This window comes from Artibeus jamaicensis, unplaced genomic scaffold (genome assembly GCF_021234435.1).
Source record: "Artibeus jamaicensis isolate MK-2021 breed Jamaican fruit bat unplaced genomic scaffold, CSHL_Jam_final contig_1015, whole genome shotgun sequence".
NCBI lineage: Eukaryota > Metazoa > Chordata > Mammalia > Chiroptera > Phyllostomidae > Artibeus > Artibeus jamaicensis.
In genome coordinates this window covers 2,307,350-2,335,242 of record NW_026521194.1, presented here as the reverse complement: position 1 = coordinate 2,335,242, position 27,893 = coordinate 2,307,350, and the positions used below count along the sequence as shown (strand labels likewise).

The following is a 27,893-nucleotide window of genomic DNA, read 5'->3' as shown; positions in this document are numbered from 1 at the left end:
AGAGACTTTTCTTAGCAATGCATTTTTATTTTTCATTTTTTTTGGATAGGTTAACAGCCTACCATTCCTTCATCATCGTCATCATCATCATCATCATTTCCTTTTATTAAAAAAATGAAATTTAAAATTTTTTTCCTGACTATAAAGTAATATGCATACAAAATTTTTAAAACAGCTTAAGAAAGTAAAATGTCAAATATTGAAGACCATAATCTCACTCCTAGAGATAACCATTTTTAACAATTCTATGTATATACTTCCCAAATTTCTACACATATACATATTTATTTCATAAAAGATATTACCACACGGTTTAGCAAGCATTTTTCTTCACTTAGTATCATATCTTCTCTCCCAGGGAATGCACATGGCTGTATTGATAGGTCGTAATAAATGTAAGCAACCCCTTCTGAAATAATGTTTGTTTATGGTCAGAGTTACACGCCCTCAGTTTTTCTTAGCATAATGTGTACTGGTATGTATTTCATGACCTTGGATTTCAATGATAGATGTTTGTATTCCTCCTTTTTCAATTGTATTTTTTCCATTACTATTTATTCTCTTTATACCCCTCCCCCACTCCCGCAATCATCACACTGTTGTCCGTGTCCATGAGTCCTTTTTCCACTTTGCTTGATCCCTCCACCCCCTCACCTCCCCTGCAGAGAGGTCATCCTGTCCTCTATCTATGCATCTGTCTCTATTTTACTTGTTAGTTCAGTTTCTTCATTAGATTCCACATATGAGTGAAATCATGTAGTACTCGTCTTTCTCTGACTGGCTTATTTCACTGAGCATAATGTTCTCTGGATCCATCCGTAGTGTCCCAAAGGGTAAAATTTTCTTCTTTTCTCACAGCCAAGTAGTATTCCATTTGTATTACTCTTGATATTAAAATGTTAATTACGAAAACACAGATAAGAGGGTGTTTCCATGCTACAGCAAGGATGAAGCTTGAAGATGTTATGCTAAGTGAAATAAGCCAGTTACAAAAGATGAACAATGGATGAGTCTACTTATATGGGACATGCAGGTCATCAGATTCATAATGACAGAAAGAGTGGGGGTTGTCAGGAACTGGGAGGAGGGGGACATGGGGAATTGTGATCTAACGGGCACAGGGTTTTGATTCTGCAAGCTGAAAAGAATTCAGTGTGATTGTACTTAACACTGCTGAAAACACTTAAAAATGGCTAAGATGGTGAAATTTATGTTACATATATTTTACCACGACTCGAAGTTCTTTAAAAATAAGAGGGTATTTAGAATATAGCTGTTTGTATTTTACTGTAATATTTACTGATTAGCTACATAAACACTCCCCATAACTTGCAGCCTCAATTATTGAGAAGATAATCAAAAACTGGGACAATGCCACAAAGCTCCTGAAATTCAATTAGAGTGGAGACCTTCAGACCTACCCCAGAGTCTCTTTATTCTGAATTTACAAGCGATTCTACCAAACATTAGTTATCTAATTTCTTAATCAATAGCATATATGAAACATATAGAAATGTGGGAAGGGGTATAGACAACTACCAGCAGGAAACCAACAGTGGAAAGAAGGAAGGGTGAATGCCAATAACAAAAAAGCTTCCTCTACAAAAAAAAGCCTATTTAACAATTCAAATCATATACCCCATCCTGAAATCGAAAGCTATAGATGCAAATCCCTCTACACAAGCAATAGCATCACTCAGCAAATATTTCTTAATCATCAATTTTATGCCAAGAATCCATCAGGGCACAAAAGTGTTGATGGTGACAGCAACAGTGTTTAGAAAGAGAGGATTATGTCACCTACAATCTATTTACAAAGACAGAGGAGCAAAGTTTGGGTACTTTTAGGCTTAAACTTCAGTTATCTAGAAATTGCCCTTTGTAGAATATTTCACGTTTCCCAACAAGACTCCTTTTGACCACCATGCATAGTGCAGTGACTTACGCTGTCTGCGTAGACATTGGCCACTTTGCTCCTCTCCTAAGCAGGCAGTTTGTCAGGGGCTTTCAGACCAGGTGGCAAGTGTGTCCCTTCTGAAGATATATTTGCCGGTTTTAAACATTTGCAATATTTTTGTCTCAATTTTAGCCACAATGCTTTCTTGGCTATGACCCTGTTTTACTTGGGTATTTGTGCTAGACCAATGTGAGCTATAGAAAAAGCTGCTATCACAGAAAAAAAAAATAATGCTCAGTGCATCATCACTACTTGATGATTAACTTGGGGATCTTTATCCACTTTCCAGGGAAGCTATAAATGGTGGGAATTATCAATGTGCCATCTAGCAGTTTAATTACCATGCAAAGATGCAGAAATGAAATTGTGTTTTCAGCCACTGAATTCAAAAGTAGAGACAACCGTGCAAAAAAAAAATGCGCTCACACGGAATCCTGGGCATCATCATCTCTGATGAGACCTAAGTATTTTTCTTTGGAGATTAAGTAATAAAATGCGGAAGTCTGCATGTTGAACATTATTTTGGGCATCACTGGGTTTGCTCGTTCCGCTGTGCAGAATGTTTCTGCAAACAAGACCATGCTGGCTAGAGGGCTGAGGATGCTCTGGGCCCTGCTGTGATATTCACCTTCACCATTGAAATACACGTGCAAAGTCCCAGAGTTCCTGTCTTTTGAAATGTCTGACCTTGACTGAACATCAGCACTGCATGATGACTATAGCCCCGCCCACAACACTGCTTCTCTCATTAGTCCTGATGGCCAGTCTGATTAGAGGACTGTTCCAGGTCTGTGTGTGTGTGTGTATGTGTGTGTGTGTGTGTGTGTGTGAATTTGAACTTGCCAGAATAGCTAAACCCCCTTTTAGGATTTCTAAATGCAGTCAGACATTTGAAAAGCTGTCATGTTAAAAACACCCATTTTTAATGATACTTTACCAGTATCATGTTAGGATATGATACTGATTACATCTCTGTCTTAAGAAAACTGATTTAAATGCGCTTTTGTTGTTCTTCCTGTAGCTTCCTTCCAAGACTAACAGCAAAGCAAGCTTCTAGGTGCCTGCTCTGTTGATCCAAGCTGAATAATCAAACTCTATTTACCACAACTAAAAATATTTTTAATATTAAGAAAGAAGCAAAGCAAGTATTAGGGAAGCATGCAAATTTAATTGTCTCAGAGAGCTCCAAAAGATGCTTAAGATTTAGACCTGAATTTCTGTTGCTTTGCATTCTAAATTAGGTTTTTTGCCTACTTGTATTTTTATTCTAAAATACTGGAGTAATAAAAATTCCATTTCTTATATCCTTTTGCATTCTTACAAAGCAGGTATTACCATCGAGCAGACTTTTTCATCTCTTGATCTAAAATAAAATTGCACAGGATGAAACCTCCGTCCTCTGACCCATTATTTCTGACCCAATCACCATTGCCTTTCGCACTTACTCTGCTCTCTGGCTCACGAATGCATTCTGCCCTTAGGGCCCTACCTGTTTACAGTAATGCACTCTGCTGGCTAGTGGGTTTCTCCCAGTGCTAGTGCTGAGGCCTCTGGTTAATTCACCGGTGGCTTTCTCATTTATCTGCACCTAAGATTGCGTTTACTTGTCACTAGTCATCTGGATGAAGAGAAAAAAAATCAGTCAATCATCAAAAGGTCTAAAATATGCCGGTGTTTGTTTACCCAGAGACCTAGCTTACACTTTCTTAATTATTTTTGAATGATATCTCACTTCAGCTCTCATCATTATATTTATATGCTTATCTCTCTATAATCTGTTTTCAGTGACGTGAAGCATTGTATTATACTTGAAACTGGCCCAAATTTATTTTTAACCTTTTGTTGCTTTAATAATAGCCTTATATCTTGCATAGTTGTAGAAATTACTCCTACCACCAACTTTATGCATTTAATCTATCTGTTCATGTAATCTGTCTTTTCATAGGGTTGACATTTATTGAACATCTACTTTTTGTAATTGTAGTCCCAATGCTATCTGGGAATAGCTTGTCCTCTGAGGTTTAAAACTACTTGAAATTCTTTGAGTGCCATCTCAAATCCATGGGAAGTCGAAGTTCTGCCCACGATTTCTGCCAATTCCCTAGGGCCTCAATTTTCTTGGTGAAAAGAAACTTCTTCTGATTTCCTGTACTTGCTGAAGACTGACTCACACCAACATTTCAGTTTCCACAAGCACGCTGCCCTGCAGGGACCTGAGCAGGACAGAGTGACACTTGTGCAATCTCCTCAGCATACGGTGGATTTCTAGAACAAATTTAACTGAAGACACAGAGACAACACCAGGAGCGCATTTATAATGTGTCCTTTCCTACCCTAAGTGATAAATGAAGGGGCATTTATTCTACTACTCTTTATACCTTTCCATGTATCTGGAACCCACCCACGAAGGTCTGTTAAGTCACAAGACACAGCTAAGGGGACAGTCTGCCCCCGGAGAGAACTGCTCCCCGCTTCCCTGCTCCATGAACTGTCCTCTCTACTAGGATCATAAACAGGAGCAAAATGGGGCTTCCTATTAGAAGTTTTGTCGGGTGGTGAAGAAAACTGCACGTAGACAAATATTATAATGCAATTAGAGATGTGTTAGGAGAACACTTGTGCACGAAACACAGGGGAAAGCAAGTAGCCTCACAGAGGAGTTAGGACACAGCTCTTCCAGAAAGGGGTCACCTTTGTACGGCGCCAGGACGAGCAGGAATTAGCCACGCTGAGCAAGAGAAATGAGAATCCGGCATCCAGGCCAGAGAAGGGCCATGTGGAAAAGCACAGGAATGTGGAAGAGAGCTCGGGGTGGCCAGTGGCCTATGAGGCTGGGTGCATAGTGGGGACCCGAATACAGAAAGCCCCTTACATCATGCCCATGAGTTTAGATTGACACCATAGGGGGATGAACAAATGATTTTAATCAGGGAAGTGACATAATGGGGAATTTATTTAAGACTGATCATTAATCCCAGCTATCCTGTATTTTGAAAAGTCAATCCTGTTTTCTTATTTCTTAAATACCACAGAGGTGAGTATAATCATTTTTTAGATGAGTCTTAGTTCCTGATGAGCTCTTGGTATGCAAAGGAAGTTCACCATCTGCTGAGCTGCTTGTTTCAAATGCAGATTCCGGGTCCTCAGACCCACTCTCTGGGGGTGGGCTCCTGCGGAAAGGAAGATTCCCTGGGATGCAGGGAGCCGACAGAGGCTAAAAGCTGGGAACCTAAACTTCAACCGGGATGCCATGACACTACAAAGGGGGATGTTTCCTAATCGCAATTTGATTTGAGCCGGTGTTACCAAAGAAGTGTGTGAATCGTAGCACATGCAACAAAGGCATCCCGAACACTTCTGTTACACATTTTAAAAGTCAAATTCAGAGGATCAGATCACCTTCTGATCCTTCACGGAGAGCTGTAGGCGTGATTTACTGGCTTACATCCAGCCCCAATCAGCGTTAATTGGGCAGCGTCTGCTGTCCTCCATGTCTGGGGAGAAGATCATTTCCTGCTGGTGACCAGCCCCAGCCAGGAATTGAGCAAGAGCCATAAATATTCTTCTTCTCTGAGGTATCATCCCTGAGACAAAAATCCCAGGTTGCTGGGCCCTGGCTGTCCAGCCTGCCAGCCCTCCGGGCAGGAGAGCTCACTCGCCATGCGGCCTCTGGTTTTCAATCTGCACAGTCTCTCTAAACTGCAGTCCACTCAGCTGCCCCAGGGAAACCTGGAAGTTCCGGGCTCCAGATAAAGTCTGGACCAGTCTCGAAATCGGTGTGAAACGGACAAACCCAAGGACCTCTTGCAGGATTTACGACAACAGAGGAGTGTGGAGCGAGTGGGAACTCGGGCAGCCTCCGGGATTTACCTTTGTCTGCAAAGAATTGTTGGCCTGAGGCGTTTTCACCCACCATCTGAATCATTTTTGTTTAAAACTTTCCTATGTTTATTCTTACTGTACTTTTTTTTCTACCAGGAAGACAACACTAAATTGGTAGTTTTCCGAATGGGAGGAAACCATCACTTCAGATGAACTTAGTATGACAAAATAATAAATTGTAGCAATTTAAGTATAAAGTAACAGGAAATTTTCTGCTTTTGAAGTGAACTTTCTTTTTTATTGTTCTAGGTGAACTTGTTTTTTAGTGTTTATTGATTTGAGAGAGAGAAGAAGGGAAAGAGAGAGAAAAATCAATGTTTGAGAGGAACGTCTATTGGTTGCTTCCCATACACACCCCAACTGGGGATTAAACCCACAAACCTAGGTGTGTGCCCTGACTGGGAATCGAACCGCCAGTATTTGGGTTGATCCCTAGTTTATGACATGACATTCCAACCAACTGAGTCACCTGTCCAGGGCTGAACTTCATTTCTTGTTGTTCATTTTTAGTGAAGTAAAATAGACAGAGAGTGAAAAATAAAAATAAAATACTATAAAGTACTGAAAAATAATAAAATACTACAAAATACTTAAAAAATAATAAAATCCTCGCACTATTAAAGACAAAGGCCCTCTCAAAGCTTCATTCTCTCAACTTCCCCCCCACAGGGGCAACCACTTTCAACTCCTGTAGCTATTTCTTCCATCACTGACCATATTCCTGAAAAACAGGCTCGTAAAGTGACTTCCCAGTTTGCCAACTTCACAACTGGTGAGGACTTTCCTGTGACCCACCTCCCTCCTTTTTCTCAAACCGCTCCGATCTGCTCATGCCCTAACCTTGGGTTAAATCAGGAGGGTAGGATCTGGACATTTATTCACTGCTGAGCCACACCTTTTATGCTGGTAGAGCTTCTTGGACAAACCTTTATTTTTCCTGAAGTTTTAAATTCTCTGCTGTCACACTCATCAGACAACTTCCTTGTTTGCTTGGTGTCCTCAGGGGCGGCCACCACGCTGCAGCTCCGATCAGGGTCAGCTGTTCCAGGTCTTCCTGGGACAGTCATCCCAAGTTAGAACCTTTCTTGGATGCCCCATCCTCCCCTTTCTTGGCCTAATTCTCTTTTTGGTGGAGCACACCCTCCAGTAGTTCTCCATGAATGAGACCTGTAAGGTAATGTCTTCAATTCATTACATGTCTGAAAATGTCTGTGTTTCCTCAAATGTATTGTATGAGTTGGTGATTATAAAGCCTAGGTTGAAGATCCATTTCCCTCAGAATTCACAGAGAAAACTGGGCAGTCACAGGTCACTAAGCCCGTAGCGGTGGCCCAGACAGGATGGGGGCAGGAGAGAGGGGCAGTCCTGGATGGTTCGGTGCCTCCCAACATCATGCCAGCATCGGCCAGTGCAGACTTTGACCAGATCAAGACAAATGCAACAAGTAAGAACAGTGTGGAGACTGCTTACAAAGTAAAAGCTAATTGTTCCCATTTTCAAGGAGCATCTGTGCTTTGCAAACATTTCCTTCTTTTACGATGCTTTCATTTTTTTTCTTACACAATAATGGTGATGGTAGCTGATAGACTCAGTGCGGGCCAATGGGTGGAGGGCAGGTTTGTTTGTGTTTGGAGGTGCTCATCGCCTTTTCATAGGAAAATATAAATAAGGCAACTCTACGCTGGTCTCCTTCTTTAAAATGTATTTATTTTCCTGCTCTTTGAAGTTCAAAACATTAGGCATTTTTGGATGAGACGATCTTCTGGGTTCTTATAATCCCCAGATTGCGTGATCCACACCCCGCCCATCGCAACCTTGAACTAAAGTATAAACCTTGGATTGTAGCTAAAGGGAGGTTGAGAGGAAACGAGAAATTCAGATGGAAGGCTATCTCCTGCTGAGCTCACAGCTGATCTCTTCTTTAGTTTCTATCTTAGTTTTTAAAATGTAACTTTTATGTCACCACAGACAAAAATATAATCAAGAGAACTTGCATCAGGGGTCAACAGGATTCTTCCGTAGAGGGTCGGATGGTAACTATATTTTAGGCCTTGTCTGCCAAGAGGCAAAATCAAGGGTAACATATCCATCCAAGAGCACAAGAGGAAAAACAAATCCCCACTCATTTTTAGTGATGAAATCTAAAACTTTATTTATAAGCACTGACATTTGAAGTTCATGTGATTTTCAAAACCTTTTAGGGCAAAAATAAACAAGAGCCTGGAGTTCACGGTTATAGATATGAACACCACTCGCTGCATCTCAGAAGACAGGCAAAACTTCCTTAACAGATTGCTTATTCCCCAAGGTTGCCAGACCTCTGATTGCCACGGTCATTGTCGGTGCCCCTAATCTGTGTGTTTGCTGTTGTCCACAAAATCAAAAAACAGGTGGCTGGTTTACAGGTCTAGACGGGCGGTGTCTCCCTGAACAGGAATTAAAGGACAGGAAGTGGCAGTGAGATTTCTGTGATATGCAAGTGTGGTGACCGCGACTCCGGGTGGGGCGTAAGGGACCACCGAGAAATCAGCGCACGGGTGGTGCCCCCCTTTAGTGGAGGGCATGTGGCCGGGGCCCCCGGGCAGTCGCTTGAGGCGGACGTGGTGGAAGGCCTTGCAAAGAACAGCCCGTGGAGTCTGTCTGGCACAGCTGCCCACACTGGGTCAGCTCTTCTTTTCACACACAGAAACCTTCGCCTCCGGCTATTGGCTAGGCAGAGGGTCAATAATTCTATTGCAAAACCAACAGACCTGCTCAGTAGAGTGTTAACCAGCTCTGAATGTTGGCAACGTCTCCTGAGCTAACCCGGCTGGGCTGGGCACGGCTGGGTGTGGGGGAGGGGAGATTGGACCGAGGGCAGCGGAATGCGTGCAAGCAGGCTGCTCGGAGACTAGAACGGGGAAATACACAAAATTATTCGGAAGTTATTTCCTGGCCTATTAATAAACAGTAACATGCATGCGTGCATGGTTAGATCTTTCATTAGTTTTCAGAATAAATAGATCATTTTTTACTGCCTGCCCGTGTTATAAAGAATTGTGAGACCTGGCTCCTCCTCCTTGCCACCTAGTAAACATAATAATCCCTCGGTTCCTGAGCATTTAAATAGCAATAGGAGGTGAGTAAGTTAGTGATGGCCCAGGTTGTTGGTGGCCCACGGCAACAGCTGTGGGGAAGGAAAGGTTTTTCCTCTGTCCACTAAGGGTGCCTGGCTGGCCCGAAAATTAAAATGACAAAGTCATGTGAACGGGAGAAAAACCACACAAACATTTTATTAAATGTTTGTATGTGCGTGGGAGCCTTCACAAGAGAATGAAGACCAGAAGAAGTGGCCAGTGCAGGGAGCTTTGAGACCTTTTGCACAAAGAAACACTAAGTTTGGGAAGAACTGACAATACCGGGGTGGGGGGCAGCGCTGGGGCCAGAGGTAGTGACCAGGGCGATAAGGGGGAGTCTGACAAGGTTTGTCAACAGACTTCTCCACTGCCATCACCAGGGCAAGCCCTGGTCTCCGGTAAAAGAAGAATCTGCTTCCTGCCTTTGGGCAGGAAAGGAGGTACCTTTTCTTCACTTACCACTTCTTCATTGCCTCCAGCCCAAAATAATTTTTATCTCATACAGGCTGTTTCGGGGTCACCTAATCTGGCTTCCTCCGTAGCCCTCAGTGGGCGTCCTGTGGACTTGTCTAAGTACTTCCCCGGTGTGAGCCCACCAACCTCGTTTTACAGATGTGGAAACTGAGGTACTGGAGAGCGTTTAAAGTCACCTGGTGACTTGGCAGAGCTGGACTTAGGCCCAGAAAGCCTGCCCTTCACCGCTCTGCTGAACTGACCTGGCACACAAGGTGACGTGCAGGAAGGGCCGTCCACGAGGACGACAGCAGTCAGGACAAAGGGACACATGGAAGAGACAACTGACCAGCATGCCCGGAAGTGCCCGCTGCCTTTGTGAGATGCGATTGGTACCTTTTATGGATGAGCATCGCGTGCTGTGGGGATCTCAAACCAACGTTTTATCAGATAAATTATGTGTGCTTATGTACTTAGATATTTGGTTAATTGACTACTATGTTTAATGTACTATAAGTGTACTATTAACATTTGTGGCTAATGCATTTGTAGTTTAGCCAAACTACTTCTCGGTCTCGCTTACCATTGACCTTAGACTCGGGACCAGTTCTCTGGCACCAGACAGCCCACCTCAGGAAGCAATGTCTGGGAAGACCTGGGAGTGTGGCCTGACTGGAGAAAGGGTCAGAGGGTAGCATGGATGTCCTTGGGCACAGGATGTTGCCAAAAAAAGAGAAAGAGAGAGAGAGAGAGAGAGAGAGAGGTGGCCCCCTTGACCGAGTCTTTTACTCAACTCAGGGCACTCACTCTGCATTGCCCCCCAGAGACAGGGCCTGAAACCCTCCTCACAAAACCACTGCAGGACAGACCTTAACACCCTCTTTACAAATGAGGTGACCTGGGAGGATTCAGTCATTTGTCCAAAGCTCCAGTTAGTAGCTGGAAACCTGGGAATAAATTCTGCGTAGGCCTGGCCTAACACCGGTGGTTTCTGGATTTCTGCACCTTTTAAAATTCTCTCCTCTCAAAGTGTATTTTGCATTGTAGGTGAGGTCATCGGAAAAAATGAATGTGATTGTTAAGAGAATGATTTTCACAAGTTTAAGTGTTTAATATGCAGAAAGTGCTAATAAAACATCACATAACCTTGGGTCACTTCCTGATGTATTAATGGTTAGCAGGCAGAGGAAAACCATAAAAACATCATTAAGAGCTTTCTGTTCAGGACAAATGATTTCTTACTTCATGGTGGTAGAAGTAAGAAGTAACAGGTAACTTTATTGTTTGAAGAAGAAAAGTCATAAAAATGTTACTTAAGAAATATCCATTAGTTACGCCTTCTTCATTGCGGCATTGGGCCATACTAGTTTTTAATGGATTTAGCACCTGAATAGTAATTAGTGGGTTCTATTTCATTCATGTATTCACTGGGTTCCAAAAATGGGTCCAAAAAGTGGATCAAAATTAATAAAAATAAAAGTGTGGCCATTGTATCTTTTGGCTAGGTGATCTATTTGAATTATCAAATTATTAAAACACATTTGTAAGTTTACACTTTCATTTGAGGAAAACAGCCTAAATCAGAGAAATGAGCATGTTAAGTCTGCAAGTGGTCCTGGAGGGTGAGTAAGAAGGGGGACCTGATCCAGTTTGGTGGGGCTCAACGATCACCGATTTGCTCAAGATGTATTTGAAAGATTTCTAGTAGTATGTACTGAACACGATTTTCACTGCAAAAAAATAAAATAAAGGTGGCCTTTGTACCTCCTCTGGGGTTAGAGAACTGCCAACTTGCTTCCGCCCACCTGTGGTCCAGAGATGCTCAGAATCCAGATGTTGAGAGGTATCGGGGATGCTCACTGTCCATTTGAAAATGGTGGCTCACTGCCGCTATGTGAACCTGAGCGCCAGGTCCTTGCCCACACTGAGCTTCCTTGCCTGGTGTCTGGGCACAGTGGGTGCAAGACTCAGACTTCCCTTGCTGAGGCCCAGCTCCCTCCTACAGATTCTGTGTGGGGGCAGCAAGCTGATCCCTCCACTTTTGGGACAACCTTTTGAAGTCCTCACACTTCAAAAACGAAAGCCGGGAACAGCCTTGGCTGCAGGAAGACTCTGTCCTCAGTGAGAAAAGCATCCGTCTCTACAGTGAGGAGTAGGCAAGCCTGGCTCGCTCGTTGGAATGAAAGGAGAAAGGCCATCACAATAAAAAAAGCAGACCCACAAATTAGGACCTCAGATGACATAGTGTTCAGAAAACTTTAGAGAATTAGCTGTATGCTGCAGACTAGCTTTTGGATGTTGGAGTAATGCTATCAGAATCACCCAGGGACCGGTTAAAGCAGATCATGGTGGGGGCCACGAATTTGCATGTCTTTCCAGTTTCTGGGAGGTGCTGCTCCTGCTGGTTTGTAGATCCACACTCCGAGGGCCACTGACTAACCACTTTAGCAGATATTAGCATACCAGAAAACTCGATTAGCACATTAGTTTAGAAGACATTTAGTGTACTTAAATACTCGGTTCAAATGAACATAAAAGTTTAGAAATCTAGAAAGACACAATTAAAATAATTAAGTCAGATCTGACTTAATGGCCTCAAGCATTCCCACGAGAGGAAAATTGGGAATATTTGGTTTTCTAAAAAATACCAAATACCCAAACCTTAAAAATATAGACTTTTCTTTTCAATCAGTTGCCCTCCATTCATATATGCACAGTTGGCATGTGCGAATAAATCGTGATGGATGTTAATGTGGTGAGGATCAATGATGAGTGTCTGACATTACTAGGTACCCCCCTTTTTGAATGACATCATAGTCTACTGCCATAGGCTCAGGAAAGAGGTTCAGTGAAACATGCTTTTGTTGGTGTATTTTCATTTTGATTGCGCAAAAAAAGTCCCCACCTTGGGACTGTCTGAGGTGGTTTCTTTGTATTTCTCCTGTCAGCCAGCACATGGTATAGCCTGGCCCAGCCTCTGCTGTTGATTGATGTTTTTTGGGGGATGAAGGAGGAGGAGAACTGATTTTCAGTTAATATTAAGCCAAAGAACAAAGATAAATATATAATCATAGAATATGTGTCAAAACAAATTTTAAACCCGCTGTATGAAACTGTTTCTCTTTTTGTTCCTTTGCTGGCAGAGAACCTTTTGCATTTAAAAAAAATGTTATATAGACTTTTTGGGGGGGGGACAGACAGAGACATGGATTTGTTGTTCCACTTGTTTTTGCATTTGTTGGTTGATTCTTCTACGTGTCCTGACTGGGGCTCTAACCTGTAACCTTGATGTATCGGGGATGATGCTGTAACCAGCAGAGCTACCCAGCCAGGGCTAGAGAACATACTGAAAATTTACCTTCCTCACAGCCGGCATGTGCACAGGTGTGTAAGCTGGGGCTGTGTGTTCACAAGTGACCTGTTAGATAGGTAAGAGCTGCCAAGCTCACAGCTCAATTTTTTTTAATAAGAAAGAGCACTCTGATATTCGCGTTAGTGAATTAGTTTGTTCTCTTCGAAGACACACCATGGGTACTGATTGTCTCTTCTCAGTTTGGAATCATTTCAGGAAAAGAAAACCTTCGGGTCACCTATAGAAGAAGATGCACAAAAACATAGGTGTACGTTATGCTGAGCTCACGACACTTGCCCCCATCAGCCCACATTGACCCACAGCCACGGCAGCTTCACACGGCCCAAGGACAAATTGTTCACAAACAAGCACAGCTGGCCTTTCTCCGTGCATACATTTCTTAAAATCCCGAAATACCATATGAATCGTGTACACTCACCTGACAGTTCTTCTGTGCGCAACAGCTTCTACTTGCCCGCTCCATTTTTATTGACACATTGCCGAGGTATCACGTGGCTGCTAATGGTCAGTGTTGGCAGCTCCAAGAACAGGCAACTGTGTTTGCTTCTGCCTGGTCGGTCGGGACTTACTAAGCTGTTTTTACACAAAACTCTTCCTCTTTCCCTCCTCCTAGGGCTGCGTCTGTAAGGACAAAGGCCTGTGCTTCTGCGAGGGGACCAAAGGAGAGAAGGTGAAAACAGAACCTTAATTCTTCCCTTCATTCTGCCTCTTTTCTCTGTGGAGCTCATCCAGGAATTCATGTTCTTCTTTCATTAACAGCAGAAAGATTAGCAGTATGTTATTACATTTTCCAAATCCAATGTTAAAGTGATTGCATGTAAACATTAACCTGACCCCTCCCTCCTCCCCCTCCCCCCCTCCCCCCAAAAAAGGCCTTCCAGGAAGCTTCAGGTGGCTTGTGTAAATACTCGCAGTTATTTTAAACTCTCTTGGCCTGTAAAGAAAAAAAAGCAAGTTAGCAAAAAGGAAAGTTTATGTATACCCTATTACAGTGTTGCTAAACACAAGAGAACAACTGAAAATAGCTTGATTCACTCACTTTGACATAAACCTTGAAATCCTCCAATTTTGTCCCGCAGCGTTGATGCAGGCGCGCCCCCTGGTGGCAGCACCTTGTAGCAGCACTCTAGTTGAGGTAAAAGTTGAGCAGAGGGAAGTAGCTCCATTGCACAATTCAAGAAAAAAAAAGGACTGCCCAGAAATCTCATTAATTCGCTTCATTAGCTTGCAATTTGTGATAATGAAGACACAGGCTGAACTGCAGTACTGTCTTTGTTTACAAAACCTTTTCCTCAGTACACTGATGAATTGCTTAACAATACTGAAAGGTGACTACTTAAAAATATTTTTAAAAGAAAATATTTTAAGCTCTTTAGAAAAAATAATTTACATACATTTACATGCCAATTATAATAGCTATTATTATATTTATTTTAAATTATTCTAAAATTCATGTGTAGTTTGATTTATGGGTTTTTCCCCAGAAGCTATTAATATAGCATATTCAGATTCATGTTGGAAAGCTGTGTGATTCATTCTTGCCTGCAAGAAGCATTATTGAATCCCTACTGTGTGCAAGATGCTATTCCAGGATGTGTGAAGGTGCTTGAGTATTGAGAGAAGTCTAGCAAATTCTTTTATTTATTTCTTTTCTTTAAGATTTAATTTATTTATCTTTAGAGGGAAAGGAGAGAGGGAGAGAAATATCAATGTATGGATGCCTCTCATGTGTCCCCTGCTGGGAACTGGCCTGCAACCCAGGCATGTGCCCTGACTGGGAATCAAACCACGATCCTTTGGTTCGCAGGCCTGCGCTCAATCCACTGAGCTATACCAGGCAGGGCTATTTCTTTTTTTATTGAGTATGTGTACTCTGACTTTCTCTCAAAACTTAACTTGCCAATTGTGTAACTAAATTGACTGAATCAAGTGGTGGCCTTTACTGTTAAAGGGTCCATGTGCATGGGAAAATTCTTTGTGGGCAGAACCATGTCACTCTTTGGGCCTAAATTACTTTCACTCACTCGTTACTGGGGGCTTTCCCATAATATCACCTCGCTCTTTCTAAAACACTGTTTAGCTCATACTGGACGCTTCTGACCCCCATGATATCTGTGCTGCATCTCCTACATAAGTATCCGATGGGATGACTGATCCCTGAGTAACCGAGGAGGACCGAAACCCACAGGCTTCCTGTCGTCCTTTCCCATCCACAGAGCAGGTCTGCGCACTCCCAGACACGTTCCTGCGCCTCAGCCTCACTCTCTCCGTCTCCCACAAACACGCTCCACGGACCTAGAGTTTTCCAGAGGGGTTTCCCCTCCGTTCCCGATTCCCCGCTTCAGTCTCTGGTCTGTACAGCTCTGCCACTTAGGGAATCGTGTTTACAGACCGAGGACCAGCACTTCCCAGCCTGTGGACAAGTGCTGGGAGCAGCCAGCTGTTCAGTTACTGATACACTCGCTGCCAAGGGCTACTTTCGTTTGCTTCTAATGGGAAAAAGATGTGCAAAACGTTATCAAGTCATTTTTTTAAAAAGCTGCACAATGGTGAAGGCTGTGTCTGTTGTTGAATCGTTTCTGTTCTGCGTGTTCCTCGTCTTGCTTTGGTTTTAACAGGGGGAGAAAGGTTTTCCCGGACCCCCTGGGTCTCCCGGCCAGAAGGGATTCCCAGGCCCCGAAGGCTCGCCCGGACCGCAGGGACCCAAGGTATGTCAGCCTGTAAGGCCGAGGTATGCACAGTCCACCTGACCTTTGCACCTACCCCTGCGCTGCTGAGAACATGGGGAGAATCCCCGCTCTGGGCACATGGGAGGGTGCCACGGCAGATGCCTGCTGGCCCTCACAGCTGCTTCCTATTCCAAGACCATCACTGAGAATGGTCGTGATTATCTCCGAGTCCCCTACTCAGCTTTCTCCTCCTCCCCACACTATTAGGCTGCTACACCTGCATCGGCCTCTCCCTTCTTCTCTTCTTCACGGAAGGACGAGTCCTTTTCACCTTCCCCTGGGCAGTCTCCCCTCCCCCCACGCTGTTGGGTGTCCACAGTCCAGTCTCAGAAGACTCTGTAACAATCCTCTTCTCAAATCATCACAAATATGAAAACACACTGACCCTCTCAGGAATGAGGAAAAAAGCTTTTGGACAAGAGAGCTTTCACACCCAAGGGGCCTAGTTAAAACTGTATCCATTTAAGGTTATTATTTCCTAAGAAACAGGGCCTCCAACTGTGTTCTTTATGTGCCCAGAGCAAGTTTATCTCTGGCTCAGGCCGTGGGTACTTTGCTGTTTGTTTATCTGGGCGTGGCAGGTATGTCTTGTTAGTCAAGTATTTCTCTTATCGGACCTCGGCAGCGTCTGGCTGGCGTGGGGGGTTGACCGAACTTTCAGGCACCGAAGTGAACTGACTCACGGCTGCATCTTGTTCAAGTGCAGATTTGGAATCAATAAGTCAGGGAGGTGGGGGACCTGGGATCCTGCTTTTCTAACAAGCTCTCGGACCATACTAATAATGTTAGACCCTTCCTATGAGTAGCAAGGGTTCCCATGAAATTTTTTTCATCCTTACTGATAACTATTTTAGCTCCAGTGAAACAAGTGAGTACCTAAGCCATGTTAACAACGAAATAATCACCAGGGCAACGCTGGCGTGCCAATAAAACTGGGGCCTTTGATTTATTGGTTTTGGTGCCCAATGATTTGTTGGTGTTGACTTCTGTGTTTCCGCTTGGACCTAGGGCTCTCGAGGACTTCCAGGCCCCACTGGTCCCAAAGGTGTCAGGGTGAGTCGTCCACCCACCCACCCTGATTGTTGGATGAGTTCCATTTTGAAAAGAGAACTCTGCACTGTAGGAGGTACACAGATGTCACAAAGGAGCACACTGTGTATGGTACACTTCTAGGGATGAAGTTTTAAGGACAGGTACAATTAATCTATAGCGGCAGAAGTCAAAACAGTTGTGAGTAGGTGGGGTTGGTATTAGTTGATGAGAAAGAATGAAGGAACCGCGTGGAATGATGTTCTGTGTCTGGTGCATACCCACACACCGGTTTTCATGGAAGATCAGAGCACTAGGCTATAATCAAATTATGCCTTTAAAGTCCACCCCTCAAAATCCACTCATCTTACTCATCTCTTTTTAAAATTAATAGAAATGTAAGATTTACAAAAGTTTGTCAAACCGTGTGTGTGTGTGTGTGTGTGTGTGTGTGTGTGTGTTTCAAATAGTGTTGGGCCATTCCTAATTATAGCTGCAGGGTAGAGTTATGGGCATGGTAGATGATCTTCTATTTACAAGTAGAACATTTTAAAAGTGTTTTTCTCGCCACCCTACCCCTTTTCTTTGTCTTTAGGGAATAACTGGATTACCAGGATTTTCAGGTCCTCCTGGACTTCCAGTAAGTAATGGGGAAAAAATGTGTAACTAAAAACATAAAAAGTAAGCTCATTTTAGTAAAGGCATTAAATCAACATCACAAGGAAATGGGTATTGATAAATTCACTACTTGATGAAAATGGCAAGGTAGAACAGCATAGTATGTTGGAGTATAAATTGGTGGGTCAAAAAAAAAATCAAATTGCATTGTCCAAAAAACCAGAATAGGTTAGGGTAGGATGAGTTAGAACAGGATGGGATTGGGGAGGATAATACAGCAAAAGAAAAGAATAGAATAGAATAAAAGACCAGCATAGAACAACTGTTTAACGCCATATAATTAACTTTAAAATAGTTAACTCTGTGCCCATTGCCCTTTTCTTTTTCCTTTCCCCCAGCTTCGAACAGCCTGTTAAGAGATTTCATGTTATATAGAAAGGCCTTTTGTTTTATTTAAACTAGTTGTATTTCACTTGACAATTCTTTGTTTTAATTAACCCATTTTATTCGCTAGGATTTTTGTTTCAGTGGTTCTCTGAAATAAGCACATTTACCACTCAATTATTTAAGTAACCAATTATGTTTAAATCAGTATCTCAGTTAGCCCCTCTTCTTCCTCACCTTGGCTTCCTCACTGCTTCCTCCTGGTCCCAGGGCCCGGTTGGTATGTCCCCTTTTTGAAACTCGCTCTGTTTCCAGGGAACCCCAGGCTATCCGGGACCTTACGGCCTCCCAGGGTTACCAGGATGCAATGGCTCTAAGGTAATGTACTTCTTACCCAGGAGATGATGAGTGGATGTTTTGCTGCAAGAATCAACTAAGATGAAGTAGTAATGCAGTAGGATGGGCTTTCCTTGAACCACTCCTTTAACCAGAAGAGGCGGCACATGTCTTCAGAGCAGAAGTGTGTGATGTTGGCACCGGAACCTTGCCTGTGTTCTTTTCCAGTGCCTCAGTTTCTGATGGTCTTTGGAGGAAGTTCTCTCATATTTTCTCACGAAAAGATAACTGGTTCTTTTTATCTGAGGTTGTAAGGGTATACAAATTGGAAACTCAAGCTTGGGATGCAAAATACTTCTTTGGAAAAGAAGGACTGAACTTCTCTGTTTGTTTTGTTTTTCTTTTTTTTTTTCATTGTTGTTCTATTACAGTTGACCCAATGTTCTTTCGTTGCTCTCCCCTGCCCACCCCCACCGCCGCTCCCCCTGCCAGTCCCCACCCCATCGTGCATGTCCACGGGTCATTTGTGGACTGAGCTTTTGGATGGTCACTCATCTTATTGTTTCCTGACTGTGCTCTCTCTTCTCCGGAATGGTGGCCAAGAAAGAACTAGTCACTGACGTTTCAAGGAAACAGCAATTAAAAAGTTTTGGGCACAATTAGACGTTTGCCATTTATGCATAATTTGAGAAACAATAGATTTTAATCATGTTTTCAATTAAGATAATGGTTTTCTGGCCTTCAGCCTCATGACCCAGTAGCCATAAGGAACGTAATTACTTTGCCTAGATTTACCCTGTAGGGTCGGAAGAGAGAAAGAAGGAAAATAGTTCGACAGACTGTTTTGGAACAACCAAGAAGAATGACAGGCTTTACTTGTTCTTTCTCCCAGGGTGAGCGAGGATTTCCAGGATTCCCAGGGACACCAGGCTACCCAGGGGTCCCGGTAGGTCTGCATGTCTAACTGCCCCTCAAAAACATAAAGTAGAATGTAGGTGGTTTATTCCAGAAGGACCGTATATGGAGATCCATCATGGGGGTGTCTGGAGCCGCCAATAGTAAACATTCCACGGATAGCTGAAGAGCAAAGGAAGAAATGACTTAGGAGTTCAGGGTTGCCCTTGGAGGCTCTTTTTGCTTTAAAGGCACAGAGGGGAGCTGTATAATAGGCAGAGGAGAGACTGGGAGGGGGGGTCACTCAGGAAGTGAGAGTGCGGAGGAGGGGCTTAGAGCCAGGACTTAAGTCTTTGACCCGGAGAATGGGAGGATAAAAGCAGAGCAGCCCTGGTGGAAGAAGGAGCCCGGGAGGCGTGTCTTATGGAAGCCGGGAGAGATAGGTTTCAAATTACACCTTTAAAGTCTACCCCCCAAAAGTCCAAAACAATCTTACTCATCTTTTTAAAAAATTAATAGAGATGTAAGATTTACAAAAGTTTGTCAAACCTTTGTGTGTGTGTGTGTGTTTCGAATAGCGTTGGGCCATTCATTCCTAATGACGGCTGCAGGGCGGGGTTGTGGGCGTGGTAGATGATTTTCTGTTTCCAGGCTGAACATTTAAATGTGCTTTTCTTGCCACCCTTGCTTGGAGAGGAGCGGCAGACAGCTGCCGAAGGCTGCTGGGAAGTCCAGGAAGATGAAAACTGGCATTTTTGTCATCCACTTTAGCGATGTCAAAATCATGGCAGACCTTAGCAAGGGAGAGGCCCCGGGACAGCAAGAGGCAGAAGGCAGATGTGGGACTGAAGCGTGAGTGGGAGATGAGCAGGACAGGAAGTCCGCAGGTGACATGACTGGAGAAGAGACTGGGCAGTGAGGGGAGTGGACGGGACAGTGACTCGGTGACAGGAAGTCCACGGTGGGGGGGGGGCAGAGCAGCAGAGAGAAGGAGGACATCGTTTCCTTGGTTTGTGCCCGGTTGTTCATATGCCACTGCTTTTTTCTAGGGGGCTGTTGGTTTAAAAGGAGAAAAGGTGAGTCATTTGAGGCATATTATTATCGGAAATCTGTCAATGTACATGTGAAAGGGACTTCTTTTAAATAATAAGATATACACAATTACAAAGGAGATTTCATCATTAATCCAGAAACCATTGTAATTGGGACATGATATTTATTTCTGTGGAACAATGTCTTATATCTCTTGTCATAAATGTATCTTTACAAAATACAAGTTTTGTTTAATCCTCTAAGGAAATAGAGACTAGGAGAAGAGCCCTGGCCTCCTGGCCTGGGCCCCACATTCCAGGTCAGGAATTGCCATTGACCCCAGTATCTTGGGAAACGCTCTGTCATCCTGGTGTCTTCCTTCCTTCCTTCTGCAGTTAACTGGTCATTTTAGAAAATATGAAAATGCTTTGAATCCTTCCAAGTGGAATCACTACAAACCAATAAACCCTTTCTCTAAGTATATACATTCAGACCTAAAGGAAAGTTTTATGAGAGGTTATTGAGGCAAATATTTTGAGAACATGCCCAAAAGCAAGCTCTCAAAAGATTGAGAACGGGCTGCAGAGGCGAATTTGCAGTTCCTTTTAAGAACTGAGAACCCAAGGAGAAAACACAAGGAAGGTGCATGAAATCCCTTGGTGGTAGATGAAGGCGGTGGGAGAAAGCAAAGTGGGGACATCTCTAGGCCTGGACAAGAAGCAAAATGGACAGACACATACTTCATTCACACTGGTGGGTACAGGGTGGTTAATGTTTCCAGCACATAGCGATGTAGGCAGGGGTGGGGGGGCACGATAACAATGAAGGGTTCTGGGGTCTGGTGCTCTGTGGTCTAGAAAAGAACATGACCCTGACATTTCAAAGGTATATCATCTTAGATGCATGAGAGCAGGGGCAGGGCTCACTGAGGATCCTTTGTTAAGGAACCTACAGGCCTGGGAGGTGGCCGCCCGCCATGACTCGCCCAGTTCGGAATTTTTTTCAGACCACTCTGTGTGGTCACTTTTGGTCACTGAGCTTGTCAGCCCTGGCATGGGGACCCCAGAGCCCTTTTGTCATTCACACTGGAAAGCACCTTTATCCTTGAAGTGCCATGACCTTGAATAAGCACTTAAAAGGAGTTTGCAACTACAACATTTACCATGTTTGAGGAACTTCATTTTCAAGGGCGCTCCTGCGGAAGGAGAAGACAGGGAACTTGATGGAAGAGGTGACCCCGGGTTGCCGGGAGCTCCAGGATTACAGGTACAAGCACTTGGGAGAAGAGTTCTACCACGCTCAGCCCCTCCCTCTCTGTTGTCCCGTCCTGCGTCTTTCTGTCTCTGTCCCTATGTGTGTCCTTCTCGTTCTTTCCATGGCTTTTCCCTCTTTCTCTCCCTCTTTCTTCTCCTTTTCCTTCTCTGTCTGTAACTCTTTTGCTTTGTATGCTTTTTCTCCTCCCTCTTTGTCCCTATAGCTCTTTCTCACTCTCCTAAGAACATTTTAAATATAACATTCATATGTCTTCTACTTACATATCCACTTGACTCCGCTGTAAAACGTTCATCTTGTGATAAGAAAGTACCTGAAGCTGACGTAAAAAGTTGATTCATATGTACACCTTTTCACCTCTTCTTAAGTCTCAGGGACCCAAGCTTTCCTAAAGCTATGGTAGAATCTTCCAGGAGCAGTTAGGTTCCACTTCTTCTGTATTTGTTAGAATCAAGGCTAAGTTTGTATGGTACATCGAACACAATCTAAAAACTGTAATGTTCAGTAACAGCTCTACTGTAAAATTTGCATGGTAGTAAATAACAGGGTTTTACTGAAATGCATATTTCTCTGTGGAATAGTCTGCTTTCTGATCTCTGAGCATGTAGCCTGGGGGTGGGGGACCCAGAATGGCTACAAGGCAATGTAACTATTGAGGGGGCCGGGGGGGCCGGGCTTGTGTGCTTTATTTGATGATTCCAAAAGATCTTCTGGTAGCCATAAGTCACAGGAACTAACTTCCAGGCTAATTAACCAGAAATCTGTTAACTTTGTTCAGAAGTATATGCAGCAATTCTAGGGTAGAGATTAGCGACTGTCTGCAGGAGTCGGAGAGTGTCAGTTAAGGCTGCTGAACTCCTACCCGGCAAGCTGGGCCGACTGATGACAAACTACAGAACTGCAGGAGCGTGCGATGAGGAGTCTTCCTTGGCTTCTGAGAAGATACAGGACATCACGGCTCTTGGGTTTTACTGAGGAAATGCTAAGGGGCCAGATGCCAAGGCAGGGGACCCAGTGAGAGAAGATGGTAACAGTCTTGGCAAGGATGTACCCCTTAAATGTGTAGTAAGGGTCAGTCATGAGCTGCACTGTGCTACTGCTAAAGACAGAACCGTGGGACACGTCTGTGCAAGAAATATTTACTGCATGCCCGTTACTCACCGTGGGTCCTTCTAGACTCTAGGGTACTACAGGGCACAAATCAGCCAGGAAATAGCTTTAAAAAATTCTTGCCTTCGTGGAGTTGACATTGTAGTTGGGGTGGGGGAAAGAAAATGTAAATTAGTAAGTGTATGGTGTTGGGGGTAGTAATAAATATTGAGGAGAAAAATAATGCAGAAATGGGGGATAGGAAATGTCTGGGTTAGGAGAGTTGCAGCTTGCTTACTTATTTATTTATTTATAGAAAGAGAAGGGAGGGAGAAGGAAAGGGAAAGACACATCAGTGTGCAAGAGATGTGCAAGAGAAACTATGGGTTGCCTCTCACACACTCCCAACTGGGGGTCCACAACCCAGGCATGTGCCCCAACCAGGAATCAAAGCAGCAACCTTTTGGTTCACAGGCCAGCACCCCACCCACTGGGCCACCCCAGCCAAGGCACTTCATTTTATTTTTTAAGTATATATTTTAAAATGTTATGATTGCATTTTAAAGAAAGAAGGAAACATTGCTTTGAGGCTGCACTAATTTCTGCATTGGTTGGTTGGTTGCTCTGTGTGCCCTGGCCGGGTGTCAAACCTGCAAAGTTGGTGTGTAGGGGTGATGCTCTCGCCCCCTGAGCTTGCTGGTCAGGCCTAGAGAGTTGCAGCTTTAGATCTGATGTGTAGGGAAGGCCTGGGGTAAGAGTGATATTTGGATCAAAATAAGGAAAGGGAGAGGAAGTAAGTCACGCTCCCGTCTAGGGAAAGGAGATTCAAGGCAGAGGGACAGCAGGTGGTGAGCCCCCAGGGTAGGAGCCGCCTTTGCCGAAGAGGAGAGAAAAAGAGAAAGAAGCAAAATTTCAGAAATTTGTCAAGTTTTTTCTATAGTAAAGCAACTGCCCTGGCCAATTTTCTGGAACTAGTGTCATCGGGATGGTCCTGGCAGCCTGTTACACTTGGCAACCTCTTTGGGGCACCTTTTGTAACTAACTGGGGCCATAAATGGGAGGCATCCGGTTCCTCTGATTTTATGAAGACATTTTAATGCACTTCACTAATGGACGTTGTTCTTGGGTGACAAGTACATTCGCTCTTTCATCTCCTAATTTAAAGGGTTGGCCGGGACTCCCAGGCTTTCCGGGACCTGTTGGCCCACCTGGCCCTCCGGGATTCTTTGTGAGTACGCAGTCACCATTGCTATAGGCGCCATAAAACGAATAAAAGAATCAGAGCTAAAATTTATAAACAGTTTTCTGGCTTGGTGCATTTCCTACTGTAATTTTAATTTCTGGACTTTTTTTTTTTTAGGGCTTGCCAGGAACCATGGGGCCTCCGGGACTTAAGGTAAATTATAGTTCCTATGTCCTATCAGCCAGAACATCCCAATCAATGTAGAAGCCAAACCTGGCCTGATTGTACACATGAATCCCTACCAGTATGTGATGGGAACTCACCAGGTTTCCCAGGATTCCCAGCAGGGAAGGAAGCGTGGCGGGCAGCTCCTCCCCCTCCCTCTCCTCTCCCTGCACCTCAGTGACATGATACAAAGACTTTTAATTCAATCATAAGGAGCTCCTTACCAGGAAAAGGGCCTGGATTGCTAGTCCATAGATTTCTCAGTTCTGATAACTCTATGGATCACGCACCATTTTATCCTGTACGTTTTTACAGTGGGATGCATCCTGAAACTCATCTGATCTTATGCTAGGAAGTAAAAGATGACTGACATGCACTCGTTACGCAGGGTAGTGCATGAGTTTCTATTACCAAGGCCAATTATTGGTGGCAGAGAGGAAACAAATTTTCCTCTGCTCTGTTAGTTTCGGTGACTGGGGCCCTGCTAATTAACCTAACAAAGAAAAATTAGTGGAAGAAAAAGGTTTAGTTCACATGCACAGAAATGAAGATCCTGAAGTGTTTGTGTATTATTTTAACAAGGGGAGATAAATTTGTAGAGAAATGACAATATAAAGGAAAACGGTTTGAGCTTCTAAGGGTCCCAATTGTGGGAAAGTAAAAGCATGGGGGGAACTAATAAAAGAAAAGGGTAATTCCAGTAGGGTTTGCTTATGCAGATTTATGTCAGGGTGTCTCCACTGATAAGAGTTGTCTCCTGTTACTGGTACTGCAGAGGAGAGAGGGGACACCCCCGCAAAGGGACATTTATACCATCTTTGGGCAGATAGGGGTGGATAGAGGACTTATGCATTTTCCATTCCTAAATTGTCTTCAACTCAGAAATCCGTACACCAAAGTGGTATATTTCAGGGTGGCATATTCTGATCCTCATTGTTAGTCTAAGTAAGAAAATGTGGAGCCAGGCAGAACCCCCCCAGGAAGTTAGTACTGAACAGCAGACATATGAAAAAATGTTCACTGTCACTAATCAACAGGGAAATGCAAATCAAACTCACAGCGAGTTACTACCTCATGCCTGTCAGAAGAGTTCTTATCAAGAAGTCAACAAATAACAGATGTCGTTGGTGAGGATGTGGACCAATGGGAACCCCTGTGCACTGTTGGTGGGGTTGTAATTGGTGCGACCACTAAGGAAAACAGTATGGCGGTTCCTCAAATTGAAATAGAACTACTGTGAGACTCAGCAATTCCATTTCTGAGCATTCATTCAAAGAATACAAAAACACTGAATCAAAAAGTACGTGCACCCCATGTTCACTGCAGCGTTATTTATAATCACCAAAATATAGAAGCATTCTAGGTGTCCATCAGTAGATAAGTGGATAAAGAAGGGGAGATATAATGGAATATTATTCATCAATAAAAAAGAATGAAATCTTTTCATTTGTAACAACTTGGACACACCCTTGATTGAGGGGGTGATGCTATGTGAAATAAGTCAGTCAGAGAAACACAAACACTGAATGACTTCACTCGTATATAGATTCTAAAAAACCAAACAAATGAACAAACGAAACAAAACAGGAACAGACTGGTACATACAGAGAACAAACCCCCTGGGGTGGGCGAGGGTGAAGACAGTAGAGGGGAATATGAAGTGCAAACTTCTCATTATAAAATAAGTAAGACAGGGAGATAAAACGTACAGCGCAGGGAATAGTGCAGAACAGTGTAACTTTGCACGGTGACACGTGGATACCAGACTTATCACAGTGATCACTTTGTAAGGTATGTAAATGGAGAATCACTATCTTATGGACCTAAAACATATAATATTGTGTATCAACTATAATTTTTAAATGATACATTATTCTAGGATAAAACAAAATGGCAGCCGTAACCTTGAAGGGGGATGAAAATATAAATGTGCAGTTACAAATATTAGAACTTCAAAGGACTTAGACAACTTATTCATAGTCTTTTCTAAAAAATAATTTGGTTTTGTATTTCTTGCAGGGTCACATGGGTGATAACGTGATCGGACAAAAAGGAGAGCGGGTAACGTAAAACCGGTGGCTTGTCGGGGGGCAGGGTAGCTGCAGCCCCTAGCTGCGAGCCTCGCCTTGTGTTCAGTGAGCCACACTTCAGTGAGCCACAGGGCAACTAAGGCATTAGGTGGGGGCGCGCGTTCCTTTGCTCTATTTTCTTATGGAAGCACTAAAGGGGGAAAGTAGGTAGCTCAACTGCACCAGAGGGGATGTGGTTTAGTTTTTAACTCTCGACCGTATTTGTCTATAGGGTGCGAAAGGATTACGAGGACCCCCTGGACCACCGGGCACTGTGACAGTGACGCTAACAGGCCCAGACAACAGAACGGTAACTGTGGCGTTTTATGACTGGGGTTGTGCCTTTCCGTCTCTCTGACCTTGTTTGTTAAGTTCTGTCATCCGAGCGCAGCCTGGTGCAGCCCAGCCCCCTCATCTCACTGAGCTTCTTGGTCTGATTCCTTCCCATTTTTTTACTCATGAGCCAGAAAATGTGAAATCTGAAGCAGGCAACTTCCAAAATTCTTGAAGGTAGAGCCCAGGGCCAGTTTTGCTCACCCTTTACCCTCAGCTCCTCTCTTTGCCACTAACATGGAAAGGGTATTCAGTGAGCATTTTGAATAAACTATTACAAAATGGGTGTGTGCAGCTCGGAGCCAGTTGGATGGAGAGGACCTGAAGGTGCGGATGGAAGGGTGTCATAATAACATGGGGGACATTGTTATCGTTCCATGGTAACCCAAAGGACAATTTGTTCCTCTCCAAGGACACTAGGACCTTTTATTGGACACTAACATGGGCTTTCAGGGTACGGAGCTGAGCGGAATGCTCAGAAGAAGTGAACCACAGTGTAACACACCAATCCTAGGCACTCAGCTGGTCCTGAATGTCTGGGAGTTGATGGCAAAGCAAGGAGGCAGCTAACTGTTTTCTAGTGGCCGAACAAAGAAATAAGCACAAACCATTCTTATCTTATAAACTTCTAATTGTGTTTTAATAACAGCTTGATTGAGATCTAGCCACATGCCACAGTATTCACCCTCTTAAAGTATTCAGTTCATGGGTTTTAGTAATCATGAATGTTAACAGCTTTATTAGATGTAATTCACATACCACAAAATGACTTAGTGTACAATTCAATGGCTTTTTGTATATTCATACAGTTTTCAACTGTTACCACATTCAGTTAGAATATTTGCATCACACCAAAAAAAAAGCCCTTAGTCATCACTCTCCATTATAATTTTTAATGAAAATTTTCAAAGTAAAAGTTAAAACAAAACATAGTGAAATTTGATATCATAAAAATAATAATTCACACTGAAGAATGGGGAAAAAATTGACCCAAAAGGAAAAAATGATTTTTCCAGAAGTAATTAACAAAAATAAAATTTTAAAAGTTTAAAATTTTATTGACCAAAAGTTGATAGGAAAAAATACCTTATCTTGACAAAATCTTAATCTGGAAGATATAATGGGGGTGGGGGAGGGGAATGAGTTTGAAAAAAATGCCTTCAACAGAAGCCACACATTGGAAAAAATATAATCTATGAAATATGATAAAAGCAAAATCAGACTTGATTCATGAATCCAACCCTCACTGTGACGTTTATTTAGAAAATAACTGATTACAATGAAAATAGTTTCCATGTGCTAAACATGAATGTAAAATACTTCAGAAATGATGGCATTGTCTATAGAAAGCTGATTCAGGAATTAAACTAGTTTAATGCAGTTGGATCAAAATGATACTTTCTTTTTAAAATGTATATTGTTTTGATGGGTTCACAGGTATAAAATTCCTAATGTGAAAAATGGCAATGTGTCCTGTTAACAGGAGAAACATGAGGATTTTGTAAATTCAGTACATTAAACAGATGGAGGACTTTTCCAGGTTTATTCAGTAAAACTATGTTCGATCTGTTGGTTATGACCTTCACTTTTTTTGGCAGGACCTCAAGGGGGAGAAGGGAGACAAGGGAGACCAGGGCAGAGCCGGACCTCCTGGACCCTCAGTAGGTCATTTAGAGTCACGTTGTCCCTTTGAAATGCAAAGTGAAACCTCAGTGAGCATTTTGATGTGTGATCTACCTTTAAATCTTAATGTTAGCTACAGACCAATAGTAATTGACCACCGAGGTCGTGAAACTCTAGAACTATTTTACGACCACTTGTAGCTGAAACCCTTGCCCTGTTTCACACGTACCCAACGTCACCCATCTGAGAATTCACTTTCAGCATCTGGTTTTTTAGCACCTGTTTTTTAATTAATT

The 27,893-nt window shown here is 43.2% G+C and overlaps 1 protein-coding gene across 2 annotated transcripts in view; it reads left to right on the top strand.

The window, feature by feature from the left end:
- COL4A3 (collagen type IV alpha 3 chain) overlaps window positions 1-27,893 on the top strand; it is a 127,814-nt gene that overhangs the window by 48,804 nt on the left and 51,117 nt on the right. For both annotated transcript variants that reach the window (XM_037139236.2, XM_053665707.1), the window contains exons 2-14: window positions 13,395-13,451; window positions 15,400-15,489; window positions 16,519-16,563; window positions 17,135-17,179; window positions 17,857-17,919; window positions 18,770-18,823; window positions 19,821-19,847; window positions 20,992-21,069; window positions 23,330-23,392; window positions 23,525-23,560; window positions 25,592-25,633; window positions 25,874-25,951; window positions 27,573-27,635. In XM_037139236.2, the coding sequence (XP_036995131.2) occupies window positions 13,395-13,451; window positions 15,400-15,489; window positions 16,519-16,563; window positions 17,135-17,179; window positions 17,857-17,919; window positions 18,770-18,823; window positions 19,821-19,847; window positions 20,992-21,069; window positions 23,330-23,392; window positions 23,525-23,560; window positions 25,592-25,633; window positions 25,874-25,951; window positions 27,573-27,635 (741 nt within the window). The remainder of the gene's footprint in view (window positions 1-13,394; window positions 13,452-15,399; window positions 15,490-16,518; window positions 16,564-17,134; window positions 17,180-17,856; window positions 17,920-18,769; window positions 18,824-19,820; window positions 19,848-20,991; window positions 21,070-23,329; window positions 23,393-23,524; window positions 23,561-25,591; window positions 25,634-25,873; window positions 25,952-27,572; window positions 27,636-27,893) is intronic.